The 22,162-nt window shown below is 33.1% G+C and overlaps 1 protein-coding gene and 1 long non-coding RNA gene across 2 annotated transcripts in view; both read left to right on the top strand.

The window, feature by feature from the left end:
• Positions 1–22,162, top strand: part of FAM227B (family with sequence similarity 227 member B) — a 199,432-nt gene that overhangs the window by 3,307 nt on the left and 173,963 nt on the right. Inside the window, exons 2-7 of the mRNA XM_059181502.1 lie at positions 1,911–2,142; positions 3,496–3,563; positions 8,119–8,154; positions 8,618–8,722; positions 14,704–14,802; positions 19,475–19,576. Coding sequence (XP_059037485.1) covers positions 1,911–2,142; positions 3,496–3,563; positions 8,119–8,154; positions 8,618–8,722; positions 14,704–14,802; positions 19,475–19,576 — 642 coding nt within the window. The remainder of the gene's footprint in view (positions 1–1,910; positions 2,143–3,495; positions 3,564–8,118; positions 8,155–8,617; positions 8,723–14,703; positions 14,803–19,474; positions 19,577–22,162) is intronic.
• LOC131836266 (uncharacterized) lies at positions 3,950–7,090 on the top strand. The gene is made up of 2 exons (XR_009355569.1): positions 3,950–5,727; positions 5,951–7,090. It is a non-coding gene; the product is annotated as an uncharacterized LOC131836266 (long non-coding RNA).

Genomic DNA, 22,162 nt, shown 5'->3' with positions numbered 1-22,162 from the left:
CTGTGATCATATCTTATTCTTTTGAAGTCTTTGTACTTTTTGGCACATAATACCAAATTTTAATGCAGGAAAACGTCTCCAGGTAGCTGTATCTTGCTTAAGGTACACAGTTGTAGGATTTGGGAGATGGCACTTACGTATCAAAGTGAATTCTTTTTTCTGAAATGACAGAAGGACCTAGGTATTCTGTGGGGAAGTTTTCCAGAATTAAAAGCTGGTTATTATTCAGGTACCTGTTATTATTAGAGAGCATAGTTCATAAATCAGACACATAGGATGGAGACACATATGATGGGTTTAGGAAGCCATTAAATGGAGTAAAAGGCAGGTAGAATAAACCAAGGCATGTTTATAATTCCTGATCTGCAGACTTTAGATTTATTCCCATTTAGCTAAATTCCCAGAGCATCTCACCCAAATTCCATTGAAGAGTTTTATTCTCCACAAATTTTCTACCATTACAGAAAAAGTTCTTTTACTCATAAACCTTTAATTAGGTAGGCTAACTTTCTTTTGCTATTAGTTGATTATATTAAAAGATCATCCTATATTTAGATTTATAAATATGGTAATGATTCCCCTTCCTTTCCTTTCATTTCCCTTTTTTATCTTCTCTTCCTCTTTTTCCCCTTCCTGAACAATTTAGTCCTAAAGCTATTTGGGGGCCCAAGCAAGACAGGTGTCCATATTTGCACTGGGGAGGAAGATATGCTGCAATCGCCCTAAGCAAGCTATCTGAACTATGAAAATAGTACTCATGTGACACCAAGGTGTCAGAGCTCAAAGGAATGAGATGGTAGCCACCTGAGGCTGGGGATGAAGTGTATTTTCATGGAGGTGTGGAGGTAGCTGTGGCTTATATGGGAAGTCAGAGCCCAAGTAGGGTAACAAAGGCGTCCCTACAGAATTGGCAGCCTAGGATTGGATGTCAGAGTCAAAGCAGGATGAAAAGGGCATCTACATATAAAAAAGATGCTCAAAGTGAATGGGAGAGAGTGATTACCTGAAAAGATTGATCAAGTAAGTATATACATTAAAGATCATGGCAACTAGATTTTTCACTATTAGAGATGGTAATTGTAATGTGGAAAAAGAGAAAACTAGGATGTATGGAATTGGAATTTCGGGTTTCATTGTGAACTCCTGGTTTTAAATATGTGGAGGTCAAGAAAAGACTGGGGAATTTTTAGACTGAAGGAGATTCAAGACATATGAAGCCCAAATGTAATCTTGCTATAAAGGGCATTATTGGTTTAGTTGATAAGACTTGACAGAGTCTGAGACTTAGATAGGAACAATGTATCAATGACAATTTCCTAATTCTGATGGTTATATTTTGATTATGTAGAATGGTTTTGGTTTTAGGAAATACATAATAATGTATTCAAAGATGATGGGACATCAGTCAAGTAGCAAATTATTTTCAGAAAAGTTTTTTGTAAAATATCTGAAACTTCTGAAGTTTATGATTATTTTATAATTTTTAAATACATTTAATGAAAAGTAATGCTGTGTTGTATAGTATATTGGGCACCTGAAACTAATATAACATTATATGCCAATTATACTTCAATAATATAAAGAATGTAGGGTCGCCTGGGTGGCTTAGTGGGTTAAGCTGCTGCCTTCGGCTCAGGTCATGATCTCTGGGTCCCAGGATCGAGTCCCACATCAGGCTCTCTGCTCAGCAGGGAACCTGCTTCCTCCTCTCTCTCTCTCTGCCTCTCTGCCTACTTGTGATCTCTGTCTGTCAAATAAATAAATAAAATCTTAAAAAAAAAATAAAATTTTTTTTTTCAAAAAAAATGTAATGCTGTGGAATTAAATCTCAATTTTAGTTCATTGATTTAAAACTCTTATTTAAATTCATTAAAAATGACTTAGGTTACATTCTCTCACATTTTTTGCAGGATTACTGGCCAAGGGAAATCCATTTTGGAAATAGTGATGAATGGTTACACACTGTGAAAAAAATAAAAGAAGATAGTTCATTTACTTCAATTTATACACATCTGTGGGGAACAGTCCCTCGAATACATGAGGCAGTCATGGCCATGGAGTCAAGATTAGGGGAATGTTCAGTCCTTTTGAAAAGCCATGCCTCTAAAATATTTGAGTGGAAGAGCATAACTTTTGATAGAGGTAAATCTTATTTTTTATGAGTAAAGTAATGGTCAGTTGTGTGTGTCTGTGTACATTCTCATAAAGAATAGAAATCCTAAGGTATAAAATATCTGAAAACATAAACATTATTTTATTTTTAAAAACTTCTTCATTTCAACATAGTTCAATCAAGATTTTTAGCTGAATGAGAGCATATGGGTTTAATGAAAGTGTTGTTAGAAAACCCTAAAATAGTTGTGAACTTTGTTCAGCTGCAGCGGACATGGACGAGTATCAGGGAAACAGGGTTGGATCAATTCTGTATTGGTAGTAGAGACGAGCAAGCCCGTAAGGGTCAGAACATAAGAAAAGAACCATGTAAAATCCAAAGTAAATTGAGCTGCATGAGCTAGGTTAGCTTGTAGGAAGTGTTTAGAATTCAGTGGTAAAAAACTGCAGACTGAGGGAAAAACATATCTTCCAGTAACAATCATTTTCACTTTTCAGCATTTATATAACATTTTTCTCACCTAGTTGTATTTATTAATACTTCCAGAGTAGTTTTAGATACTAGTGGTGATTCTTGTATCATTCTTCATGCAATGAGCAAACTTCTCATAATACAAGCCTTAAAAATGATAATATTAGTTGAACTTACAAAGTATTTTCTATGTATTAAATACATTTAATTAATTATATTACTTAAATATTTAATATCTTTTTTGGACCTTGGTTTTTCAAATTCTGAGAATTTGTTTAGTATACTGCTATTAAATTCACTACTGTTTTATTTTAAATTTTCTTATTGCATTTTTAATCATTTTCTGAATTTAAAAAATATCTTTGAAATTATATAAGCTATATACATATGTATATATAGAGAGAGGGAAGGAGACATAGAGTGAGCGAGCGCAGATGTACACTTTCAAAAAAAATCATTTTGTATATGCTCATTTTCCTCAATATGTAAATATCTGGAGTTTGGACTCAATTCTGGGTTACCTAGCTTCAAAGTTGTCCCTCATAAACTTTCACTAAGACTTGACCCAAAGTACTGTACTTTATTGAATTTAAGATGGCCATGAAGCAACCAAACATAAGTAGCTGAGCTTTGTGAAAAACATGGGGTTGTTCTGTAGGAAGGGATTGAGGTAAAACTTTAGGTTTAGGGGTAAGTACAAGAGATATTAGTTGGAGCATGACATTTCTAAAGAGAGGAAACAGAAAATACGGTATTTATTCATTCAACTAAGGGTATGTGTGTCTAGCATTATGCTGATCAAAATAGTTGATCTCATGAATAGTTTTATATGTAATTTCTTTAAAGCATTTTATTTTTTTTTACTTTAAAAGATATATATGTCTGTACATATATGTCTCATTCTTTTAAAGGTTCTAAAGGAAATTTGGAAAGATACAAAACATTTCTAAGGAAGTACCATAGGAGAAAGAAGATAATGGTATGGTGTTTGTTTTCATCTTCCTTGAAAAATTATATTTTCACAGAAAATTGTTATAATTTCACAGATAAACACTGATAGAATTTTTTAAAATTTTCCTGTTAGTCTTTTATTGTCTACTTTTGTATCTATCTGTGTGTTTTTTAAAATAGCTAGACTCATCTTCTTTACACACTCCATATTAGAATGTTGGCATTTTCACATTACTGTAAGTTACTTGAAGACTTTAATGTATAGATTCAAACTCCAGTTATTTAATAATTATAATAACCTATACTTAGTAGTGCAGTTTCCATATCAGTCTTCTTCCTTTAGAAAAAAATAATAATTCCTTTTGATTACCTTCAAAATTGCTTTGTCATTTTTTTAAAAAAGTCTCTTAGGGAGTTTGATTAGAATTATAATAGACTTTTATTTTGTTTTGTTTTATTTTTAATTATGTTATATTAGTCACCATACAGTACATAATTGGTTTTTGATACAGTGTTCCCTGATTCATTGTTTGCATATAACACCCAGTGCTCCATGAAATCCGTGCCCTCCTTAATACCCATCACCAGTCTTACCCATACCCTTAGCCCCCTTCCCTTCTAAAACCCTCAGTTTTAGATAGACTCTCATGATAGAGTTTGAATTACTTTTAGAAAGTTAGTCCTTTTTGAAAATACATTCTAAAATTATATAATGTTAAAGCTATAAAGACTTTAAATGCCACCACTAGTCTCTCCATCTCATTATATATTATTTTTCAATTTTCAAAATATCTTTTCCTGATTATGACTAAAGTAGTCATTTTAGAAAATTAGAAGAAATGGTTAAGCAGTAGAAAGGATAAATATCCTAATTCTATCATTTATAGATAAATCACACTTGTCACTTGCATTTTTATTTCCTTTTAGAAAATTCAAAGTATATTATATATTTGTAATTCATTAAATGTAATATGAAATTTTCATTAATAAACATTCTTCTCCACCATCTTAAAAGTAAAGGTAGTTTTCATTCACTATTATTAACAAAGCTACTCTGAAGATATTTGGAACTGAAGATTGTGCTTATCCATGATTATTTTCTTAAGATAAATTTCCAGAAGTGGGAACCACGTAGGAAAAGAAATGTGAAAATCTAAGTGTTTTGATACATATTGCAAATTGTTCTCTAGAAAGGCAGTACCAATTTATATTTGTAACAATAGGGTTTGTGATTGATCTTTTATCCATTTCCTTGTCACCATTTAGTACTATATTTTTTAATGTTTGCACAGTTGATAAGCATAAATCTTATCAATTATATATGTTTTACTAATGAAGTTGGTATTTCAGGTTTTTCTTAGTCTTTGTGTTTTTTTACTGTGAATTGCCTATTAATGAAATTTGGCCATTTTTTTTGGCTATTGGTTTTTTTTGTCCTTAAGAGCTCTTTAGGTGTTAAAAATATTAACCCTTTCAGTAATATGTATTTCTTTGTCGCCTTTAAGAAGTGTTTTTTGTTATATAGAATTTTGCATTTTTATGGATCTATAATTTTCTATTGAAGTTTTCTGCCTTTGGTGCCATATTTGAGAAGAGTTTGTCACAAGATCCTACATATAGTCACTTGTGTTCTGTTCTATTATTATTACAGATATTTGTGTGCGTGTATTTGATTATCTAGTGTCTATTTTTGTGTAAGAGAGTAAAACAAAGATTTTCTTTTAGGTCATCAGTAAATTTGTGATTTTCTTCATATAAGTTCTAAACATTCCCTGTTAAATTTATTCTTAGGAATCTTAAATTTTTGTTACTTATATCAGTGAAATTGTTTTTTCATTATTTTATTAAATGGCTCATTGTAAGCATAAAGGAAATTATTTTTGGTATATGCATATTATTCAGGAATGTTAGTGGTTTCTCATCTTGTCTTTGATTTGGAAAGAATGCTACTACTTTGCCATCAAGCATCATTTTAAATGTTTAAATAGCTGTCTTTTTTTAGATTAATGAAATTTATTTCTATTCCTAGTTTATTAAAACTATGTGGATGTGATGTAGATTAGATATAAATCAGTTCGAGAGGAAAGGAAAATAATCCACTGGGAGGATAGAGAAGCTACTTTGAACCTTTAATCTTTGTGGCAGATTACATTAATAACTTTTCCAGAGTTGAGACATTCTTATATTCTTAGGTCATACTTTTTTTTTTTTTTTTTCTTAAGATTTTATTTATTTGTCAGAGAGAGAGGGAGAGCGAGCGAGCACAGGCAGACAGAATGGCAGGCAGAGGCAGAGGGAGAAGCAGGCTCCCTGCCGAGCAAGAAGCCCGATGTGGGACTCGATCCCAGGATGCTGGGATCATGACCTGAGCCGAAGGCAGCTGCTTAACCAACTGAGCCACCCAGGCGTCCCTAGGTCATACTTTTTTATTGCATTACTGGATTTGATTTGTTATTGTTTTGTGTGGATAGTTACATCTGTGTTTGATAAGATATGATTTTCTTTTGGTTTTGGTGTCAAAATTATACTAACCCCAGAAAATGATTTACTTAGTTTTATTTCTTTTTCTAGTCTGTAGACTACAGAGCATGGTAGTTGTATAGGGATATCATTTGTTATCCATATATGTGTATGGATATCATTTGTTCTTTGGATGTTTGTCAAAAGTCAACTATGAACTTCTGTTGATTTAATTATTATTTATATTTTGCAGAGGGGAATAGGTAGATTGGTAGAAAAGCTATGTGGAAATTAGCAGATTTCATAAATGTCAACTTGGGTAAATTGTCAAAACATAATATTAAGTTAAAAAAAGGCAAATTACCAAATAATATGTACAGTTGATACCATTTCTTTACATTTTAAAAACACATAAGAAGTGTTTATATTCTCTAAATATATGTACACACATATATATAAATATGTTAATGGGATGGGAAGGATGCAAACAAAACTAATAATAGTGAATCTTTCAGGGAAGGGGGAACACATGAATAGAACTGTAGAGATTATGGTAAAAAGGAAATCTGAACCTTATACTTTGTTGAATAAATTTCAAATTTTATTTTATAACATAGTTGTAAGCAAATACTAAAATGTCAACAGTAGTCCATTCTGGGTTGTGGGAACATAAAAACACTGGTAATTTTTTTCTTTTAATTTTCAAAAGAATTTCAAAAATTTTGACTTCTGGATTTTATCAGATAATTTTTGAGGATCTATTGCAGTGACCTTTAGATGAATTATACTAACAAAAATTTTAATTACTTTTATTGCTAAATATGTTTTATTGATTTTTTTAATTTGGACTTTAACACATATTATTTGTATTTTTGTAATATCTTTTCTAGGTTGTATGATCAAGAACTAGTTTTGTGTTACTATTATTGTGCTCCTTGAAAACTTTCAGTGTTTCCTTGCTTCCTGCAAAATAAAGCCAGGACTTTGAGATTAACATTAACATCTTTCTAAATATGACCCCATTCTCATTGATTAATGATATCTGTAACTCCCAAGTACACAGCCTTCTTTCTTATTAAATGAAAACTGATTTTATTTTGCCTAAGTAATCTGTTTTTATTCCTTTGTGTACTTTTTAAAATGACAATAGTGTCATTCTCTTTCTGTTAGCAATCTGTTATCATTCAAATTTGTTTCCTATGTTATTTCCTCTATAATATGTGTATTATATAATGTGTGTGTGTATGTGTATGATTTGCCTGTGAGCTTAGTTATTTCTGGAAGAAATGGGGATGTGGAAATTAATAAACAATCAACATGTCAAGTGATCAATAACTAATGTATACAGAAGGATGTTTATTCTCTGTGTAAAGTAGTATGATGGACATAGAGATGCACAGCCCAGATTCCCCGTCAAGGAAGAATCTGTTGTCCTAGCTGCTAAGAGTGCTGTTAGTGGTGCACCCTTCAGCTATCAGTCCCTTCAGGGTTGCTTTACCTACAAAGAACTTCCTCTTCCAAAGACATTCCCTTTCAGGAACAACATACATCCAATGACTGATCAAACTGGGGGCAGAAAGACCTTTCAACTGAATGGCTCTTTCAACTAAATGCAGGACAACTGTGACAGGCTCTTTCTGCTCTAGAGCCCTTTTTAGAGTCCATGGAAGCTGTTAGACTTGTATCATAGCTGATTTTTCCAACTTCCCAATTATGCCTCTTCCATTGCCTTCTGTAGATGTTGAGCTCATAGGCACTCCCATAGACATTCTGAATACTAAACTCCACCTCAGGGTCTATTTCCCAGTGAACCAAAAGTGCAATAAGTAGTTTTATATTTCTTATTATAGCCCTTATCTATCTGCGTTTTGTTTGTGTGTATCTGATTTCTCTCCTGAACTATGACTAGCCTGAGCGCAAGAACCATCTTTGTATTCCTACCATCTAGCAGAGTGACAGCACTCTAGGCTTCACAATCTAGGAGATAAACACACACACACACACACACACACACACACACGTATACACATACACATGCACACACACACACACATAATTAACAAATTTACAAAATAAAAAATTTAATTTATAATTTTAAAGATTCTATATTAAATGTTTTCCAGCTTTCAGATGAAATGGAGACAAAGAAGACTGTAGAGGTATTTAAAATTTCTATTCTATAAGATTATGTATCAGAAGTATTATATAGAAATAAAGAATGTTTATAATAATATAGATATAGCTATAAATATAGATGGAGCTCTAAGAGAGAGAGGTAGAAACAAGCATATAAGCTTTTTCCTTCTGCCTTCCCCTTCCTTATGGGTAGGCTAGCTAAAATTCTGATCATTCGAGTTGTGAAAGTTGGTTCTGAAATACGATTTTATTTTGCTTTTGAATTTGGCATATGAATATGCCAGGGCTCTTAATTTGAGAGAATCAGAAAATAGGAAGATATTTTAAGGTACAATGAAAAGCTAGCACTTATTTTAATAAATGGAAGTAAAATAATTATGTTAATTAATTATGGTTGAATATTTATCTCTCTTCTGTAGTCCTCTGGGACTATTATACTGGAAAGGGTAAAATAATGACTGTTGTGTGCTATTTCCTTCTTTCTAGGGTTTCACCTTCTCAGGATTCAAAACAAATGAGCTTACTCAGCTACCCAGACATTTGGATGCTGAACAAATTTATCTTTTTATTTTAAAAGCCCATAACTTTGATGTATGTAAACATTATTTTTATTGTATGATACATTTTGAGGATATGATATAATGAATCAGACTTTTATTTAAAGCTATGACAAATTAGGTGATAAGCATGATTGAATTTTGAGGGCATTAAGTCTGTAAGGAAAAGACCAGTGATGCTTACTACCTTGATCACCAGAAAAGAACATATTAGATTCTGTGTTACCACTTCACGGGTCTGAGGGTCCTAGCATTGTCTTGGCTTGTGACTGTAACAAGTGTTTTCCCCTCCCTCTGCCTGCTTTATCAGCTCAAGAGATTTTAGTCTGCTTATTTTGACCCCAGAATAACTTATGAGAGCCCTTCTCCACAATGCCACCTTTTGAACCTACAAGTATCTTGGGAATTTTTGAGTAGTATCCCTATAAGATAGCTAATTGAAGTATTGCAGGCATAGGACAGTAACTAGATCATTGCCCATTGCTTGCCAAGCATAGAATGAAAGTTGGGTGGTACCTGATATTGATTTCCCAGTTAAATATTAGGTGGTCACCTAACAAGGTTTCTGTTTCCTGCAGGCTTCAACAATGTTCCTTGTACCCCAGGCAGATTCCTTCCAAATAGTTCTCTGGGGTGGATTTGGACTTGGAATTTCCTAAAGCCCTCCTCGAGGGGGACCAAGTCCATCCTTCACCTCCCCATACTTTATCTCTCCATCCCTCCCCATCCCTCACCTCCAACTTTCCTGTGACTCTTCATTTCTCAACACAAAATCCCTGTTTTCACTCCCACTGTAATTCATCAGAAGAAGTATAATCAACCACTTAACCACCTTTTTTTTCACTCTCTTCAAGATGCAATGTTCCAAGAAATAGAGTGTGATTGACCTGATTTGGGTCTTCTATATACCCCTCAGGCAACTACAGAGTACCTCAACTGACAACAATATCTAGAATGATTGAATAGTGATACTCTTTTATTTTTCATACTAATGCAAATGTTTTTCAATTCTATTTTATATTTTGTGGGATTTTGGTGAGAGTAAAGGCTTAGTCTGCCCCCTTTATATGATCACCTGATCCCATTTTTATAGAGAAAAACTATAAATGCTAATTGTAGTTATGCCTGGGGATCATGAGCCTGTTTATTTGTTTCTCTAACTATATTTTTCACAGTTTCCTTAGAAAAAAGGCTTTATTGGTACAAAAAGAAATTGCTAAGTTGTTGTTGTTAAAATAAGTTTATAAATCTTCTGGGTAATCTATAATATTCTAACATTCCATGTTCTAAGATGCTATTGTATGTTAAATATGGATGCCTGTCCATCTAACACAAATCAAATAAACAAGGCAGAGATGTACAGCTATAAGGAATTATTAATATGGTTAGTTTAGGGATACTGGAATTATTGAAAGAAATAGGAAAGTGAGGAGTGGAAGTAGATATGGGAAGCAGACAGGTGGATTATGACAAGCTTCTGGGCATATCCACATATAGATACTAGTGTTTTATTTGTTAATACTCCTACATGATTTCAAAAAAATTTAAATTGGCTTACTATAGCATGTAGAATGCAATGACATTTAAAAAAATAGATAATGAAGTTAGACCAAAGAGATTATAAGTGAGTATAGGAAAATAAAAATATCAGGAAATGTTATTTCATAGAAATGCTTATAGTAACAGACTAAGAGATCAAACTTATGGATCTGAAACTAGGAACAAGAAGAGTATGGGTTTACTATTACATGATTAAAGGTATGGGAATCCATGGAATTGATGAATTCACCTAAACCCATCTAAACACATTCCTGGATATACAGTCATTAATTAAGTTCCTTCATGAGAGAAAGTGTACATTATCCTCTGTACCATCCAGAACAGAACTGTGGCTAAAGGTTGATGCTCAGTAAAAATTTTATTAAATTAAAATGAGTTAAAAATGAGCTATATTGTGACTCAGAGGAGAAAGCTAAGCCACAAGCATACTGATATATATGAATAGAAACTGATAGAAAATTAGAAGTAATTTTGTCCAACCTAGACTCAGTGTTAGAACCAAGTTAGATTATCTAGGTTTTAAGGTGTATTTACAGTTACTTGAATCAAAAAAGTATCACAAAGTGGGTAGGGGAGAGGAGAGAATCATTTAACTTTTTAAACTGGGTTTGGGTTTTGTTTTGTTTTGTTTTTAAGCCAATTTCCAATTTTTGGTTGTTTTGGCTAAATATTGATATATTTTAAAGAATTTGAAATTTTATTGAAAAAGGAAGTTAGTGATACTAAACATAACCAAAATTAGAATAGAAGCAATTGTGCAGTTAGTGTACAGTTAAAATTATCTTTGCTTGAAATTTGCAAATAATTTAAGCAAAATTATTGTTCCTCCCCCCCAGAATTTCAATTTTCTACTTTTTTCTTTATGTACTTCACATATGTTCTTTGTAATGAAAAAATACTAAATCTAAGCTGTTAAGTACTAAGTACTAAATTGAAGCTGTTACCTTGTGTACTCCATACTATAATTAGTGGCCATTGGAAGAGAAGTGCCCCCAAAGAATACATGATGACTAGTCTTTTTGGTATAAAAATCAGGATATAAAATCAATGCACAGAAACCAGTTGCATTTCTATACACCAACAACAAGACAGAAGAAAGAGAAATTAAGAAGGAGTTCATCCCACTTACTGTTCCACCCAAAACCGTAAGATACCTAAGAATAAATCCAACCAAAGAGGCAAAGAATCTGTACTCATAAAGCTATAGAGTACTCATGAAAGAAATTGAGGAAGACACAAAGAAAACATGGAAAAAATGGAAAGAAAACATGGAAACATGTTCCATGCTCATGGAGTGGAAGAAAATACTGTGGAAATATCTATGCTACGTAGGGCAATCTGCACATTTAATGTGATTCCTATCAAAATACCATCAACTTTTTTCAAAGAAATGGAACGAATAATCCTAAAATTTATATGGAACCAGGAAAGACCCTGAATAGCCAGAGGAATGTTGATAAAGAAAACCAAAGTTGGCAGGATCACAATTCCAGACTTCAAGCTCTATTACAAAGCTGTCATCATCAAGATAGCATGGTACTGGCACAAAAACAGACACATAGATCAATGGACCAGAATAGAGAGCCAAGAAATGGACCCTCAGCCCTATGTCAACTAATCCTTGACAAAGCAGGAAAGAATGTCCAGTGGGAAAAAGACAGTCTCTTCAACAAATGGTGTTGGGAAAATTAGACAGCCACATGCAGAAAAAGGACACTGGACCATTTCCTTACACCACACACAAAAATAGACTCCAAATGACTGAAAGACCTCAATGTGAGAAAGGAATCCATCAAAATCCTTGAGGAGAACACAGGCAGAAACCTCTTCGACCTCAGCCGCAGCAACTTCTTCCTAGAAACATCACCAAAGGCAAGGGAAGCAAGGGCAAAATGAGCTATTAGGACTTCATCAGATCAAAGCTTTTGCACAGCAAAGGAAACAGTCAACAAAACCAAAATATGACCGACAGAATGGGAGAAGATATTTGCAAATGACATATCAGATAAAGGGCTAGTATCCAAAATCTATAAAGAACTTACCAAACTCAACACCCAAAGAACAAAGAATCCAATCAAGAAATGGGCAGAAGACACAAACAGACATTTCTGCAAAGAAGACATCCACATGGCTGACAGACACATGAAAAAGTGCTCAGCATCACTCGGCACCAGGAAAATACAGATCAAAACCACAATGAGATACCACCTCACACCAGTCAGAATAGCTAAAATTAACCAGTCAGGAAATGCACGTGTTGGTGAGGATGGGAATAAAGGAGAACCCTCCCACACTGTTGGTGGGAATGGGAATGCAAGCTGGTGCAGCCACTCTAGAAAACAGTATGGAAGTTCTTAAAAAAGTTGAAAATAGAGCCACCATACAACCCCGCAATTGCATTACTGGTTATTTACCCTAAAGATACAAATGTAGTGATTCGAAGGGGCACGTGTACCCAAATGTTTATAGCAGTAATGTCCGCAATAGCAAAACTATGGAGAGAGCTTAGATGTTCATCAACAGATGAATGGATAAAGAAGATGGGGTATACATATACAATGGAATACTATGCAACCATCAAAATATCCAAAATCTTGCCATTTGCAACGACATGGATGGAACTGAGAGTATTATGCTAAGTGAAGTAAGTCAATCAGGGAAAGACAATTATCATATGATTTCACTGATATGAGGAATTTGAGAAACAGAGGAGCATAGGGAAAGGGAGGGAAAAATGAAACAAGATGAAACCAGAGAGGGAGATAAACCCTAAGAGACTCATAATCTCAGGAAGCAAACTAAGGGTTGTTGGAGGGGAAGGTTAGGGGGAAGGAGAGATGGGGTGGTTGGGTGATGGATATTGGGGAGGGTGTGTGTGATGGTGAGTGCTGTGAATCATGTTAGACTGATGATTTACAGACCTGTACCCTGAAACAAATAATATGTTATACGTTAATTCAAAAACTCCAATTCATAACTACCTATCTGAAGAGATGAAACATCCTATTATCAAATGATTTTGACTATTGGAATTCACTGTAAATAATTTAGACTTGGCTGCCTCACAATTTATATAATAAAATATCTTTAAAAGAAAAAAGTCTGTATGATGTCCTTTCTATAGACATGTGTTGAGGAACAGGAATTCTTACCTATGGATTTCATTAAAGTAAGTCTTGAACTCTATTGACTCTGGTATTTAAAAACGTTTAGTAAATGAGATAAAAATGGTCTATTGAATGTGCCTATTCAAACTAAGATCTATAGTCATGGGAAATGGATTTAACCTTATGTGACAATTTTTATTAATTTCTTTAAGAGTATACTCTATTTGAATGGGGTCTAAACTTATGAAAGAGCTTGTTGGGATAGAATTCCAAGATACCTGTCTTTAGAATAGAAGAGAAATTGTAGCATGTACCTTGGAGTTTGCTGTTCTTTGTCTAGCCTACACTAACATTTCAATGGCTATTGGGCAAGTATAATTGTTCAATATATGAAATGTGGTTAATGTGATTGAGATGAATTTTTTATTTTCTCTCTTAATTTATATATAAATTTTAAAACTAATACTTAATTCAGTTATTGTAAACTTTCAGTTTTGGTTGGAGCAAAATCACAACTCTGTATTTATGAAGTCTGAAAACAGATCTAGTATTTATGATGAAAATTTATTATTCAAACTGAGATGTGCTGTAAGTATAAAATTTATACAGTATGTGAAAGACCTATTACTACAAAGGAATGTAAAATATTTCATTAAGAATTTAATGCCCAGGGCACCTGGATGACTTGGGCAGTTAAGCATCTGCCTTCAGTTCAGGTCATGATCCCAGGGTCCTGGGATCAAGCCCCATATCTGGCTCTGCATTCAGCGGGGACTCTGCTTGAGAATTCTCTCTCTCTCCCTCTGCCCTTCCCTCACTCATGTGTTCTCTCTCTCTCAAATGAATAAATAAAATCTAAAAAAAAAAAAAAGAAAGAAAAAATTTAAAATTTAATGCCCATATGTTGAAATGATAACATTTTAAATATATTTGATTGATTAAAATATGTCATTAAAATTAATTTCACCTTTTATTTTTTTATAAAGTGGCTACTAGAAAATTTAATTTTACATATATGGCACAATTAAATTTATTTTGAAAAATGCTAGTCTATAACCACTGAATACATATTCTTTATAAAGCCTATTTGCATTAACATGTTTTATAATGGATTTTTTTTTTAAGATTTTATTTATTTGACAGAGAGAGATCACAAGTAGGCAGAGGCAGGCAGAGAGAGAGGAAGGGAAGCAGGCTCCTTGCTGAGCAGAGAGCCCGAAGCGGGGCTCTATCCCAGGACTCTGGGATAATGACCTGAGCCGAAAGCAGAGGCTTTAACCCACTGAGCCACTCAGGTGCCCCTTATAATGGATTTTAATTTGACCTCCGTGCATCTTTTTTTCCATAGGAAAAGGTTTTCAAAATCTGGAAGACTCATTTTCTCTCAGAAGCCTCTATTGCTCTTTTACATGATTCCTTTTGGTGGTGGTTTCTGCATAAATTTAAGGTATGATGTTATTTTTTAAACTTAGTTCTTAAGTTGATTTGGGCACAGTTAATTTTTTAGTAGAGGTGGCACTGGTACAAAAAAATATTTTTCTAGATCTTTTCATAGAACTTGGATTTTTAGTATTCTATACATGTTAGAAATCCTATTCAAAATCTAGAGTCTTTTCATAGGAGTTAAAACTTTAATATGGATTTCAATGATCTGAGTCTTCATTAGTCAGAGAAAGATCAGTGAAATCAAGCAGTGTAATGAATAATAAAGTTGTAGCTTAATTTAGTACTATAATGTGCTGAAAAACAGCTAATGAAACCCCTCTGCAAATCAGTGACACTGAAGGTGGTTTCATTTGGAAAATAGGCTATGGAGCAGATGAAGAGAGGGCCTTTACTTGATTCAAAAAGAATTAGCATTAAGAGGAGAAATTAATTAGCATTAAGAAGAGAAAGACATCTTGATATTTGGGAAAGGTCTCTGGGAAACAATAAGAGAATGGAAATAAACAGCACACAAGTCTCATGTTAGAGAATATGTGAGCCTGGAAAAAGTGGTGAATACCATTGTGTGGATCTGGAAGAGTGGAAGATAAGGTCAACCCCAGGGATCACGGTCTTAAGCTTTAAGAAGGTGTGCCACTCCATCAAGGAAGACTGAAAATGGACTCGACTCTCTACCTTCTCCAGCTCAAATTACTCACACAAACCTGCTTATGGATTGTCAAAGGAATTTTACACCATGAAGAAATTGGGTGTTAACCAGTTTTACATACAAACCATTCAGTTAGTGCTTTATGTTAGGATAAACTATAGGTTAGAATTACTCTAGATTAAGAATCTCTGTCCTATATTTCTGGTATTGTTAGGAGCTCTAGATGATGCATAGGAAATGGCATATCAGTAATAAAAAGATAATTACTAAGGGAAATTTGTGAAATCAGGAATTACATTACCTGAAATTTCTTTCTCTAGATATGAGTCCTGAATTTATGCTTTCCCAGGAAGACAGAGAAACATTACATTTCCACTTAAATCTGTTGAGATTATATATAACAAGTTTTTTGAAAGAAACATAATCTAGAAGTGTTCTAGTTATTGTCTTGTCAGGAAATTATAGTATTTTATTGTTTTGAATAAACAGACAACACAAAAATATGAATAACTCACTACATTTATAAGATTATTTTTGCAATAATAAGGAATTAGAATTTTTTATCATTTCTTTCTTTTTTTTTTTTAAATTGGGCTCCATGCCCAGTAGGGAGCCCAATGTGTACCTTGAACTCATAACCTTGAGATCAAGACTTGAGCTGAGATTAAGAGTTGGATGCTTAACTGGGTTACCTAGGTGCCCCTAGAATTTTTTTTTTTATCTTTAATCAAACTATTCTCTAGAAACCAGCTTTCTGAAATTAAAATGTAATAATTTAGTAATAGTTTTAAAACATTATAATTTACTAAGATTTCTAGGGTCCTGATTTTTGTCATGTTTTGAGAACCAATATATTTGGCTGGGTCAGTGTTCTGCTAGTGTTCTTTAGAAACTAAAGGGGGCAAATTGAAGCAAACTCTCCATGATTTAACTAGAACAGATCTTCTTTCATCTGTTTAGTTCAATAATCTCTATTATTTTATTTCTAAGAGGGTTTATTGTTAAATATATATGATATATATAAATATGTTAACATGGATGCAAAATACATAAATTCTATCTACTTTGGAAGGATAAATAGTACTGATTTTATACCTGGAATATGTTAAAACCATGAACCACTTGTTCAGTTTAGTTACCTGGAGTATAATATGAAAATATATATAATCATACTCTAGAATATAGCATGCTTCAGTGTGGTGGCTCTAACTTATTTCAGTAATTGTTATATGATTAATAGAAAACCAAATTTTCCTTGTTTATTGCCCATGATTTAGTGGTAACCTGGTCTAGTAGAAAAAAATACTGAACTTGGATCCAGAAAACTAGAATTTTAAATCTAGCTTTCCCAAATAGTTATTTTTAAGAGTTTGGGCTAGTCAAAAAATATCTCTGAGCATCACTTATCTCATCTCTAAAAAACAAAACAGGTAGAAAATAAAACATACCCTGCTTTTTTTCCCTCTAAGGTTGCTGTATTAAAAGTGATACAAATAAGACACACACACACACACACACACACACACACACACACAAAAGAAGAAGAAGAAGAAGGAGAAGATACCCAGTAAACTGTGAAATAGTATATAAATGTAATATGGGAATCAATAAAATAGAGTTAAGAGATCTGGCTTTCAAAAACAAGTTTATGCACTTAGTAAATGTTTTGACCTAGAATAGTTATTTACCTCTCTAAATCTATCGTAAGATTAAAAAAAAATCACTTAATTTACATGTTTTCTGGGTTAAATGAGAAAGCGCATGTAAATTTGTTTATATGGGGATATATATATAGTAAGTGTTCAATGAACATATCATCACCATCATCATCATCATTATTACTATTATTACTATATTAATAGAACAAAAATTATTCCAAAAATTGCTGATCAATTGATAGGCTAATGACAAAAGTTTCCCTAATGATGTTTGACTAGAAGAACTTTGGTAATGATATTGCCATATGCTTAATGTTTAAAAATTGTCCTTGGGACTTGGGCTCCCAAAAAGATTCAGAAAGCTGGAAAACACATCATTTCCACCCATGTAACAACAAAGAAAAGCGATAGAACCTATAAAATTACAACTTTTTTGAACTTATCATATAGTGTAGATTTCAAAGCAAAGAATGTTACCAGGGGGAAAAAGAGTAACTGTATGATGGTAAAAAAGGTTGATTCCTCATATCAGGGAGATCATATGATAGTTGTCTTTCTCCGAGAAGAATAAATGAAAGAAGATGGGATTGGGAGGGAGACAAACCATAAGTGACTCTTAATCTCACAAAACAAACTGAGGGTTGCTGGGGGGAGGGGGTTTGGGAGAAGGGGGTGGTATTATGGACATTGGGGAGGGTATGTGCTTTGGTGAGTGCTGTGAAGTGTGTAAACCTGGTGATTCACAGACCTGTACCCCTGGGGATAAAAATATATGTTTATAAAAAATAAAAAATTATATTAAAAAAAAGTTAATTCCTCAATATAACAATCCTGAATATATGTGCACCTAATAAAAATGCTTTGAAACATGTTTAATAAAAACTTAAAACTTCAAGGGCAAATGAAATTAATAAGTATACTGAGGTGTTTCAAAACCTCATTCTCAATAATTGGTAGACTGTACAGAAAATTGGTAATGATATAGAAGACTTGAGCAACACTGTCAACCAGCTTAATTGATCAAATTTGACATTTATTAAATATTCCTTTCAGCAACAACAGTACACATTAAACATTTATCAGCTACTTTCTGGGTTAGGAAAACATCCTAATAAATTTAAAACAATTCAAGTCAAACAGTATGTTTTCAGACCAAAATGAGTAACAAAAAGCTATCCAGAAAATCTTCAAATATTTGGAAACTAAATAACACATTTTTCAATATCTGTAGGTCAAACCAGAAATCAATAGAGAAATTAGAAAGTATTTTTGAATTTAATGAAAATATACTTAAAATTTTGGGGATTTGGGTTGCTTGGGTAGCTCAGCCAGTTAAGCATCTGCCTTTGGCTGAGGTCATGATCTTTGGATCCTGGGATCAAACCCTACATCAGGGTCCCTGCTCAGTGGGGAGTCTGCTTCTCCCTCTGCCCCTCCCCCACTACTCATGCACTCACACTTTCTCTCTTTCAAATCAATAATTATCTTTAAAAAATAAAATAAAGTTTGTGGGATGTAACTCAAAACAGTATTTAGAAGTTTAGAGGATTAAAATAACTATATTAGAAATACTATATTACAAATAAGTTCTCAAAAACTATGACCTCACCTTTTATCATAAGAAACTAGAAAAAGAGGAGTAAAAGAAATCCAAAATAAGCAGAAGAAAGGAAATAATAAAGATCAGAGAGGCAACTAATGAAAGGAAAAACTGAAAAACAAAGAAGGAGCTCCCTACCGCACCATCTTCCCAAGTTCATCCTATCAGGATTTGACTATAATATTGAGATTATTATTATCTATACATTTCTTTCTTCTTACAATGTATTTACTGTGTTTTAGGTTAGCCATTGTGTCACAATTTTACTAGTTCTGACTGTGATTGTCTCATCCTAGTAACTGCTTTAATTTCACACTGAGTTACTGATAGTAAGTTGGAGTAGATATAGGACAAAAGAAAGTAATAGTCATTGATTGCCTCTACATGCCAGCTTTAATGCAGGAACCTTCATTAACTCATCAAATGTGTGTAGGGTTTCTGTGTGCCAGGCACTGTGCTAAGTGCCTGAAAGACAAAATCAAACTAAACATGATTCTTGTCATTATTTTACTATGCTACTTTAAGGTATATATATTTTATATACATTTGACATATGAGGAAACTAGGACTGATTAGCCCAGGGTAAGGAAACTAATGAATAACAATGCCAGTGTTCAAATTCAGGTCTGCATGATACCAAACCCATATTCATTCTCACTGATCTGCCTTGTAAGAATAAATAAAATTACTGACATTATGCATACAAATTCCAATTTAAAATTATAATATTAGTGCTTTTAATTTCAGAAAATGTTTTATTTTTAAGCCTGACAGAGAGAATCAAGATTCCTTGTTTGACAGAATTTCAGAAAGTTATGTGATACTTTTCATGAACATCCCTGCAAGTCGAAAAGATGCATTCCTTCAGGTGAACATAGAAATTAACTGGTTACACTAAGCATTTTTAGAGCAAATGAAAATTTAAAAATAGTTATTTTATTAAAATATCTATTAGAACATATTTTGTTACTTTGAAAGTAAATTTCCTGAAGTAAAGTATTTATAATGTTTTAAAAGTTACTTTCCCCCTTCATTTTATTTTATTTTATTTTATTTTTAAATATTTTATTTATTTATTTGACAGACAGAGATCACAAGTAGGCAGAGAGAGAGGAAGAGAAGCAGACCTCCCGCTGAGCGGAGAGCCCAATGCGGGGCTCAATGTGGGGCTCAATTCATGACCTGAGCTGAAGGCAGAGATTTAACCCACTGAGCCACCCAGGCGCCCCACCCCCTTCATTTTATTGTATTCCTTTGCCTTGAAGTCTTACAGAATTTCCTTAATGTGGTATAGATTTTTTTTTTTTTTGCATATTGGTAATTTGAAAACTACTGTCTTATTCTGTGCATATTCTTTATTTTTTTCTGTTTACCTATAAAATTATCATTTTTCTTTTACTTATAATGTATCTCTGTTCTGTTTAAGAGGACTTGAGAGGTTTATGTTATATGTAAGGACTAAGTACCTGTTACAGTAAATGAAAATAGACATATTTATAATCAAATGTTTGTTTTATATTTTTATTATAATAACAAGTGAATAGGATTGATTAAAATACTTTGTGTCCTTCAGTAATGTGAAATGAAAATGTATAGGAATTTCATTAGATACTTGTAAATTTAAATATCCAGCACCTCAAAGCAGAAGTCACTTTTACTTTGTTTTATTGACATCTGTAAATCAGAAATACATTCATATTTTGGAGTTGATAACTGTTTTCATGGGTAGAGCAGTAAAACTTAAAAACAGTAAAATGTCCTTCCCAATGAAAACATAATTTTCAGTCTTCACCTATCTTTCTTACTCACAGCCATATACATGCAGTGTCTGTAAAAGGAAACCAGTTTAAAAAAAAAAAAAAAAAAAAAAAGGGAAAACAATAGTCGATGGGGAATAAGGAGACTTGGTCTAATGTCCAGAATCTGCTAATTACCTAGGTGACCTTGGGCAACACATTTGGTCTCTCAGTTCCATAGCTGGAAGAGGTTGATTATGACTGTGATTCATGAACTGTCATTTTATAGAACAGTGGTGTTCTGAAAGACGGACTTGGATTTTCTCTCCTAATATTAAAATATTTTTTATTTCCATGTAAAAGTTAGTTAATGGTTAGGATTTGGGGCAAATTGTCTAAAAATGACAAAAACAAATACTTCTCTTATCCATGATCTTTCAATTTTCTGTCCTTTTGTGGTAGATGAGCCTTGTGTACCTACATGGTTTGATGACATCAAGCATTCTTTAACATTATGCTCTTGAGAAAAGGATAACAGGCCTATTTAACAGGGCAAAGAAAGTACTGGCACCACTGCATATCTTTTTGTCCAAATGTTCTCTCCTGGGATGGATATACCTTTTGATAGATATTATATTTATAACTTTTCTCAAATCATGACTTGGTTTTTTTCTGGATCCCTATTTTTTTGTGGCTTTTTCTGAGGGGAAATACGAAGTTATTTAATCAAGATTCAATACCTCTTTCAGAACAAATAAAATGTACATATATAGGTGATTTGACCACTTGGCTTGGGTTCAGTCTTCTTTTAATACTCCCTTTCTGTGTCTGTGCTTTAGAATGAAGACATCTGCCTATACGTCTATCTCCTCCAGAGCTGTTTTAGTAGAAATAAAGTCTTATCTCCTGATGACAAATTTCCATTGTATTTCACTCATTCAAATAAGTCAGGATTTTGTTACTGCTTGTTCATCTGATTTACCTTACCTAACAAAGAGGAATTTATTAATTTTTAAGAATCAAAAAGTCACTGTCATGTCCCACTATTCAGTACAAATTAGCTGAATCTAAACAGATTTAGTATGACTTTTACTTGCTTTTCTTCCAGTGTCATACAATGATAGACCTTCAGAAATTTTCCCAACACAATTTAATACTTGGTCCTTAATCATGAAGATGAGATATTCACAGAAAACTTAAAGAAGTTCCCCTTTTCAGCTTGTTCAACCTTTTAATTTTAAATGAATGTCACTATGATTTTTATCCCAAAATACGTGATTATTTCTGGCATGATTCATTTCAATAAAATTAAATACACAAATATGTTAAAGCATCCCCCCCCACACCACAACTACCACCTAAATAAATAAATAAAAATCATGGAGTTATTCAAAGAATATTATCACTTATCAGCAAATATTATCACTTGCCACTTGGAGTAGATGAGTTTTAGTTTCTTGTTGTAGCTATAACAAATTATCACAAATTTAGTGACTTTCAAGACAAGAAAAATTCATTGTTTTAGTGCTATAGAGGCCACAAGTCCAAAATGATTCCTTGGGGGCTAAAATCAAGGTATCAACAGGGCCAGTTTCTTTAAGAGGCCCTCCATTTCTTAATCTCTTCTAGCTTCTGGTGGCTGACAGCATTCTCTGGATTCTGGTTGTATTGCTTTAATTTCTTTTTCTACCATCTCATTGCCTTCTTCTCTTCTGTAG

The sequence above is a fragment of the Mustela lutreola genome, chromosome 7 (assembly GCF_030435805.1).
Source record: "Mustela lutreola isolate mMusLut2 chromosome 7, mMusLut2.pri, whole genome shotgun sequence".
Taxonomy (NCBI): domain Eukaryota; kingdom Metazoa; phylum Chordata; class Mammalia; order Carnivora; family Mustelidae; genus Mustela; species Mustela lutreola.
Note: the sequence above shows the minus strand (reverse complement) of the source record. Positions and strands in the feature narration are given on the sequence as shown.